Source organism: Calidris pugnax, unplaced genomic scaffold (assembly GCF_001431845.1).
Source record: "Calidris pugnax isolate Ruff unplaced genomic scaffold, ASM143184v1 scaffold257, whole genome shotgun sequence".
NCBI lineage: Eukaryota > Metazoa > Chordata > Aves > Charadriiformes > Scolopacidae > Calidris > Calidris pugnax.
In genome coordinates, this window is record NW_015091033.1 from 18,817 (window position 1) to 27,540 (window position 8,724).

Below are 8,724 nucleotides of genomic sequence, written 5' to 3' on the forward strand. Positions count from 1 at the left end.
GAGATGAGGAGAGGGTTCTTCACTGGGAGGGTGGTGGAGCATTGGAACAGGTTGCCCAGGGAGGTGGTTGAGGCCCCATCCCTGGAGATATTCAAGGAGAGGCTCAATGAGGCCCTGGGCAACCTGGTCTAGTTGGGGGTGTCCCTGCTGACTGCGGGGAGGTGGGACTAGATGACCTTTGGAGGTCCCTTCCAGCCTGGGCAATTCTATGATTCTATGATTCTATGAACCACCTGAGTTCATGGGGATGGCATCTTGGCTTTGTGGTTCTTCCAAGTGGCTCCAGCCTGATGTAGATCTGGATCCTCTTGAAGGATTAAACCATTTTCTTTCCCATAATCCATAATGTGAGCATCCCAGAAAGACCCCTGCAGCTTGGGGGCATCTTCAGCAGCGTGGTCAGCAGGGTGAGGGGGGGTAATTCTGCCCCTGGGGCATCTTCAGCAGCGTGGCCAGCAGGGTGAGGGGGGGTAATTCTGCCCCTCTGCTCCGCTCTGGGGAGACCCCACCAAGTGCTGCCTCCAGCTCTGGGGCCACCAACATCAGAAGGACATGGACCTGTTGGAGCAGGGCCAGAGGAGGCCACGGAGATGCTGGGAGGGCTGGAGCCCCTCTGCTGTGAGGACAGGCTGAGAGAGTTGGGGGGGTTCAGCCTGGAGAAGAGGAGGCTCCGGGGAGACCTTGGAGCCCCTTCCACTCCCTCAAGGAGATACAGGAAAGCTGGGGAGGGACTCTGGATGAGGGAGGGGAGCCCTAGGAGGAGGGGGAAGGGGTTGACCCTGAAAGAGGGGAGATGGAGCTGAGATGTGGGGAAGAACTTGTTTGGTGTGAGGGTGGTGAGAGCCTGGCCCAGGTTGCCCCGAGAAGCTGTGGCTGCCCCATCCCTGGAGGGGTTCAAGGGCAGGTTGGAGGGGGCTTGGAGCAACCTGGTGTGGTGGGAGGTGTCTCTGCCCAGGGCAGGGGGTTAGAACTAGGTGGTCTTGAAGGTCCCTTCCGACCCAAACCATTCTATGATTCTATAAAACATCTTTAGGTACTTTGTCATCACTTTTTAATCCTGATCACTCCGTTACCGACTTCAAATATTATTTCTAAAGTTCAAGCACATCTGAAGCATGGTCAGGCTGCAGCCAAAGAGGTTTTTGCACCACCATTTGACTTCAGCAAAATGACACCACGTGCTGACACTTCTCACTTCCCCACCAGTCAAAAGGAAATAACTTTTAAGGTGTTTTTGGCATTTTGCGCATGTTTTTGCCTCGTTCCTCTTGACCTTCCCCTTTTTGCTCGCTGGAGGATGGGAGAGAGATTTCTTTCCCCTCCTGACTTAAACTCCCTTTTTATGAATCTCATCTGAGGGAGCTGGTTTGTGGGGGAGATTCTCTGAATCATCAGCTCTGAGGGAAGAGCAACGTAATTTTGCTGGCAAAATGGCAACTGGTGATGCACTCGCACTTTTTCCTCATTCCAGGCAAAATTGGGACTGTACCTACTTAGTGAGAGCTTCTTGGTGTCTCTGAACTTCGGAATTAGGCAGGAGGAGAGAAGAAGTCAGGTTTGGGAATGGAAGCTTGTGGATCACTGGGCTTCCCTCTGTGTCTGGAGGCCAGAGGTTTCACGAGACGGGGATAAAACTCATCCAGAATTTCCTCCTCAGGAAGGGAGAGGAGAGTTCAAAAGCTTTCACCTCTCCCAGATGCGAGTTGTTTTCAAAATCTTACCTCTTGACCTCCTTCCCAACCAAGTAGGTTGCCCTAATTACAGACTGAAGAATTTTGATTTAAAGTGGATAATTTCGTAGCGTAATTTTATCCATTTCTTTCAGAGACTAAATCTTTGCTGTCGGTGGAGGAGAGCGAGATATTTTTAATTCCCCTCTTACGCAGCGCACTCGGCGCTCTTACATTTTCTGTTTTTCCAAAAGGAGGAGATGGTTCCTGCCTGTTAAAAAAGCCTAAGTCATCCTGTTCAAGTGCCTTTGTGTACTCCAGTGCTTTTAAATGCTTGTAATCACACGCCGCCCGTGTCGGGAGGGAAACTCCTACCTGAGGCATGTGCTGACACGCAGCTTTTCAGCCCCACGGGGCAGACGGAGCAGGCTCCGGGAGGGAGCAAACGAACCCCGGAGAGTTTATGGAGTGAAGGGAAGATGCCAAACGTGAGTTTACCCAACTTTGGGAAATAAATGTTAAGATCAAGAACCATCTTCCGGAAATTCTCGCTTCTTGAGCAAAAAAACTAGTGATTCCTTCTATGGCATTGGTTTTTTTTTCCTGCATTTCTAGTATCCGAAAGGGCGACAGAAAGGTTAAAATGAGGTTTTTTCTGATAAATGTGCTGCTTTTTTAGCAGCAGATGGTCCTTCATCCAGTATTTGAAAGATGCTACTCTGATAACATAAAGAAATTCTCCCGGATTAGATGTTCCCCACCACCTTGTTTCAGTTTCTAGTCCCAGCACAGCGTTGCCACGTTTGTAAGTGAATTCTCTGGGAGATCATTTACATTGGGCTACTGAAAATTGGATTTATTTTTTTTTAATTAGTACAGATTTTATCAGTAAAGTTTCCTTTTGCGATCTGAATCCTGGACCTAAATTCCTTTTTGTATCCTTTTCATTAGGATTAGGATCCTGGTGTTGCTTTTTTCACTGTCCCCAGAGCTCGTGCTTTTAACTCTCCTATGGGTTTACCCCAAAATCCTTAAATATTCCTGTATGTTGTTAACATCTCTTTGTGGCTTTAGATGTGGGAATGGAGTATAATTTTTTTATAAGTTAGACCAAAAATTGAAGATTTCCATGTGAGAAATACAGAAGGGGCACAAGCGATGGGTAGTATTTCAGCTGGCCAGAAAAAAAGTCATCTTTGTGATAAATGTTGATGTGAATTTTGGTTTTCAGATATTTTAAAAAGGCAGAAATATTGTTCATAAAAAGTACAGCAGACAATTCCTCACGTCTGCATCACGTGGCCATAATCTGTATTAGTCAGACACTGTGGTGTAGTTATTGCTGGAGAATATAAATAGATGAGGAATGTAAAGATACATCTTAAAACAACTCTAAAGGAGAAGTCAGACCAGGCTTTGAAAACATGTGCTGAGCACCCACAATCAGCCAAACATTGGGGTTTTCTTTTCCTGTTTTCTACCTTCTCTCCTCCTGCCTCCTTCTCCCTCATCTCGGGGGGTTCGGATTCAGTAGGATTCGGGTTCTTCCCGGTCTCAAAATCATGATGTGCTTTTTGTGTAATGTATCGTGGACTCTGTTTTCTTTATCTCTTCACCTTTTAGGGCAGATTCACCCACGTGTCCACGCTTTCTCTCGCCCCCCTCTCTTGCAGCAGGGAGGAAAAATACTAGATATTTTTGGAAGAACAAGGAGTTGTTGCAATGTCACCCATTTCCTTTGTGTGCAGTGCTGTAGGACCAGTGCTTGAGCTGTCTGGGGGTGCCTTGAGCTTTCATAGATTCATAGAATTGTTTGGGTTGGAAGGGACCTTAAAGACCACCCAGTGCCACCCCCTGCCCCGGGCAGGGACATCTCCCACCACACCAGGTTGCTCCAAGCCCCCTCCAACCTGCCCTTGAACCCCTCCAGTGATGGGGCAGCCACAGCTTCTCTGGCCAACCTGGGTCAGGCTCTCACCACCCTCACACCAAACAAGTTCTTCCCCACATCTCAGCTCCCTCTATCTCATCTCATCTCATCTCATCTCATCTCATCTCATCTCATCTCATCTCATCTCATCTCATCTCATCTCATCATCTCCATCTCCATCTCCCCTCTTTCAGGGTCAAACCCTTCCCCCTCCTCCTAGGGCTCCCCTCCCTCATCAAGAGTCCCTCCCCATCTCTCCTGGAGCCCCCCTTCTTTAGGGACTGGAAGGGGCTCCAAGGTCTCCCTGGAGCCTTCTCTTCTCCAGGCTGAACCCGCCAACTCTCTCAGCCTGTCCTCTCAGTACAGGGGCTCCAGCCCTCCCAGCATCTCCATGGTGGCCTCCTCTGGCCCCGCTCCAACAGGTCCATGTCTCTCCTGTGCTGAGGTCCCAGAGGGGCAGAGGACACTTGGAGGGCACCAGGTCCCACAGCTCTTCTCTCCCAGGAGGTGAGGAGAAAATTGTGGCCGTGTCAGAAGATGGGAGGGGATGTATCAGGGTGAAACCTCAAGCATCTGAGATTCCTGCACTCATATGTGAGCAGTGAACAGAAGTGTTTGAATTCCTGGTGTTCAGCCAGAGCTGTGATTCATCAGCGTGATAGAGATCTGTCAATCAAAGGTCAGGCTTGGTGTCCCAGACGAGGATAACTTAGGTGAGAGGGTGGGTGGAGGAAGAAGGAAGAACCTGGTAGATACATACATAGACTATTCATGGCCTTTGTCTAAGGTTGAGGTTGAGGGAGAGGTGAGAGAGGAGCTGGGTGAATGGTTGGGTGATGAAGGAAACGAACTGGGTGACGTTATCCTGGGCAGGGACGATCGGATGGTGTTACCTGAAGTGTGTGCTGCACAAAAAGGTGGTGGAAAGGAGGAGAAGAAGGAAGTTCGTTGGGTTTGAGCTGCAAATCTGCAGAAAAGAGGTCCTGGCAGAAATGGGGAGTTTGATTTCTTAGATGAGGAGGAGTAAAATAGTGCAGCAGGACGGGGAGCCCATTGGAGTCACGGATCCTGGTGGGAATGATCCTTTGGTTCAGGAAGAAAGGAATCTCTGCAGGGAGAGCTTAGAATCATAGAATGGTTTGGGTTGGAAGGGACCTCAAAGATCATCTAGTTCCAACCCCCTGGCCATGGGCAGGGACACCTCCCACTAGAGCAGGTTGCTCAAGGCCCCATCCAGCCTGGCCTTGAACACTTCCAGGGATGGGGCAGCCACAACTTCCCTGGGCAACCTGTTCCAGTGTCTCACCACCCTCAGAGTAAAAAATTTCTTCCTGAGATCTAATCTGAATCTTTTTTCTTCCAATTTAAAACCATTTCCCCTTGTCCTATCATTGAGGGAACTGGGGTTATTCAGCCTGGAGAAGAGGAGGCTGAGGGGAGACCTTATTGCTCTCTACAACTCCTTGAATGGAGGGTGTAGAGAGGTGGGGGTCGGTCTCTTCTCAAGTCACAGGCGACAGGACAAGAGGAAATGGCCTCAAGTTATGCCAGGGGAGGTTCAGGCTGGATATTAGGAAGAATTTTTTCACTGAAAGGGTTCTCAGCCATTGGAATGGGCTGCCCAGGGAGGTGGTTGAGGCACCATCCCTGGAGGTGTTCAAAAGACGGGTTGATGTAGTGCTGGGAGGTCTGGTTTAGTGATGATGCTCCTTGTTTGTTGTGTGGGTGTCTATTTTTGTCAGTTGGGTTGACGGTTGGACAAGATGATCTTGAAGGTCCCTTCCAACCTAGAAGATTCTGTGATTACCCTTCCTGGCAAAGAGCTTGGCCAGGAGGAGCTTGTGGACACTTAAGGACTGACCAGGATTGGTTAAAAGGGATCACTAAGTGATGGATTGTGCTTTTTGGAAGGAGGGAAGGAAGAAGACTGCCCTTCTCTAAAATCCACTTGCCTTATTACTGGATTTCCACAAGCTGGAGTATGGGCAGGGGATCTTCTGGGAAGGCAAAGGAGTATGTGGGCACTGGCAGCAAATGGAAGAGGCACATTTTAGAAGGCAGAGCAAAAAAAAAGTTAAGGAAAAGGCTGGAAAGTGCAGCAGGACACGGCTTGGGGATGCCCTGGCAGTTGGGTGGGGTTTCTGTGGGGCCTTCACACTGGACCCATAAAATGAGCTGAGTGTAGTCCTCGTGTATTTTATATCAATATCAGGATCAATATGTTAAGGAAAAGGCTGGAAAGTGCAGCAGGACACGGCTTGGGGATGCCCTGGCAGTTGGGTGGGGTTTCTGTGGGGCCTTCACACTGGACCCATAAAATGAGCTGAGTGTAGTCCTCGTGTATTTTATATCAATATCAGGATCAATATTGGTTCTTTAGCATTATCAGTGTTAATTATTTAGCATTATTCTATTTCATCTGTTTATATTCAACCCTCGGGTTTCCTTGTTTTTTCCCAATTCCCCTTTCCCTGGTGGGGAGGGCTCATCGGGCGATAAAATAATTGTCTAAACAACAATAAATTGTTGTGGTTTCTTCAAACCGTAACAAAACCATCTCAGAATGCCTTGGAATTGGGGAAAAACAAAAAGGGAAGTTTTCCTCGTAGGAGGTGATGCCAAAAAGGCTGGAAGTGCTCGGTGCCTTCTTCAGATCAGACTTATTAAAGTGCAGGAAGGTGTGAAAAAAGCATTTTAAAAGGGATTTCAGTAAGAGGTTGACTACACGGGGCAGAGTAGGACACCAAGAGGTAAATGTAAATTCAATCCCATGGACCCACCTACCTTGTGTCCTGGATCCTGGCCTTCATTTGGGCTTCTCATCCACGTTTGCACCTCAGCAGGTAAACCAAAGTCAACTTTGGGCCTCCAGTTGGCCATGGGAGGGTTAGGTCTTCTCTCTGGGCCTTCTCCATCCCAACACATCAATGAAACAGCAGGATTTCGTGCAACATGTGGGTTTCAACTTGGGAATTGCTGTATTTAACCGGTTTTAATTTGGGTCTCCAGTTGGCTGGAGGCTGGAGGCTGTCTATGTGTCTGCCAAACGGTGTGTGCTGTGTTGGAGGCCATTTGAAGCCTAAAATTGAAATGCCATGGCTTGCAGGAAACTCCTGTTTTGCCCATCTTTATTTGTAGTACCATTATCTACAAGACAAAGCTTTTGGCAGAGAAGTCTTTGTCAACCCCTTTGCTGTTTTAGAATGAAAATATCAATTTATTTGTGTAGAGCGTACGTCAAAGCATGGTAGAAACCTACCCATCTTCTCATCATCACCAGTGAGGGATTCAGCAGCTCTAGTCTAGAGTAGAGCAACGAAGGCACAAAATTAAATCACTTATAGGCAACCAGGTGTAGGACTTACGGCGTTTGGAATACCTTGTCTCTTTTGTCATTATTTCCAGCTGAGAGAAGAAAAGCTGCAAGAAGAAAAAGCTTCAGAGGATCCGATTCACAAGTTCATTCTGGATGACGTGGACGGAGGCAAAAGAAAAATGGAAGAGCAGCAGAAAAAAGAGGAATCTTTAACGTTTAAAGTGAACCAAGAGTGTGTAAGTAAGCGTGGGCTTCTCTTTCCTCTCCACATCTTAGACACTGGTGGTGAAATGCTGTCAGGACTCAGTCCTGGAGCAAGAACTAGTTTGTTTAAGACCTTGAGGAGCTGAGTGTCTCCTGTTCCTGCCCGTTGAAGCTCATCCGTTGACACAGGGAGCTTCCCAGGATTATTGGGTTGATTTTGTTGTAGCCCTTGAAGGTTCTGAGCTAACAGATCATAAAGACCCACGTTAGAACCATCTTCTAAGCTTTCTTATGGCTATGGATGTTCTTCTAGAGGTTCCTCTCCCCTCTTTTACCCACTGTACTCATGACTGAAGCTGCACCTCTTCCAAACATATCAATTAAACCTGTAGAGGTAACGGCTCTGCTTTGTCTTAGCCCTTGGTCTTCAGGAATATATGAATTTCCATGAGCATTTCTCCATGAATCTTCTACAGTGTAGGTGTAGGAATCCAACAGATCCCTCGTGCTGAGTTTTGGCTCTCACTTCAGTTGTGAGACTCGGCAGGAAATGCTCTTATTTAAAGACTGATGGGCTGGTAGGTGGGTACTGAGTAAACGTTCTCTCAGTACCTTTCTTGTAGGATTTCTCACATTTTCATGGTCATTACATTAACTTTCTTCGCTGACTGACAGCTACAATATAGGAGCTGTGTGCTTATTTTTGCAATATTTAGTGAAGGATTATTTATCTCCAGGGAAGAGCTGCTTGAGCACGGTACCTGCCGGCGGGTTGCGTTCTTGGGTTACGCCATCCGGGTGTAATCAGAATTTGGGGAGGGGAGAGGGGGGAGGGTGTTGGAATCTTTTAATATCTTTGCAAGAACGAGCTTTCTTTTCCAAGTGATTCTTTTTGTTGTGCGTGTCAGCTAACTCTCCCTTGATTGACTTCAGTTTCCTGAACGTCTCTCGGATTCAGAGAACGAAGAACCGTTCCAGGGCAAGCAAACGCATCGGTCGGCTTTCGTTTCCAAGACCAGTGCCTACTCCTTTGCTTTCCTTTCAGGGTAAGACGTTGAGACTTTATTCATAGAATCATAGAATTGCCCAGGCCAGAAGGGACCTCCAAAGGTCATCTAGTCCCACCCCCCCGCAGTCAGCAGGGACACCCCCAACTAGACCAGGTTGCCCAGGGCCTCGTCAAGCCTCACCTTGAATATCTCCAGGGAAGGGGCCTCAACCACAGAATCACAGAATCTTAGTGGTTGGAAGGGACCTCTGAGATCATCGAGTCCAACCACAAAACAAACAAACAAACAAACAAACACAACAACAAAACCAAAAAACCAAAACAAAACCAACCACAGAAAACCCCAAAACACACCCACCCACAAACAGACACAACCCAACAATCTCGGGCACTAGACCATGCCCTCAAGTGCCACATCTACACATTTCTTGAATACCTCCAGGGATGGTGACTCCACCACCTCCCTGGGTAGGCTGTTCCAGTGCCTGACCACCCTCTCTGGAAAGTCATTCTTCCTAATATCTAATCTAAACCTCCCCTGCCCCAACTTCAGACCATTTCCTCCGCTCCTGTTAGCATTCCGTTGGGAGAAGAG

The 8,724-nt window shown here is 47.9% G+C and overlaps 1 protein-coding gene across 1 annotated transcript in view; it reads left to right on the forward strand.

Moving 5' to 3' along the window:
- The window catches only part of RNF169 (ring finger protein 169), a 27,918-nt gene that overhangs the window by 13,457 nt on the left and 5,737 nt on the right, over positions 1 to 8,724 (forward strand). The window contains exons 4-5 of the mRNA XM_014956118.1: positions 7,006 to 7,152; positions 8,054 to 8,166. Of these exons, the coding sequence (XP_014811604.1) occupies positions 7,006 to 7,152; positions 8,054 to 8,166 (260 nt within the window). The remainder of the gene's footprint in view (positions 1 to 7,005; positions 7,153 to 8,053; positions 8,167 to 8,724) is intronic.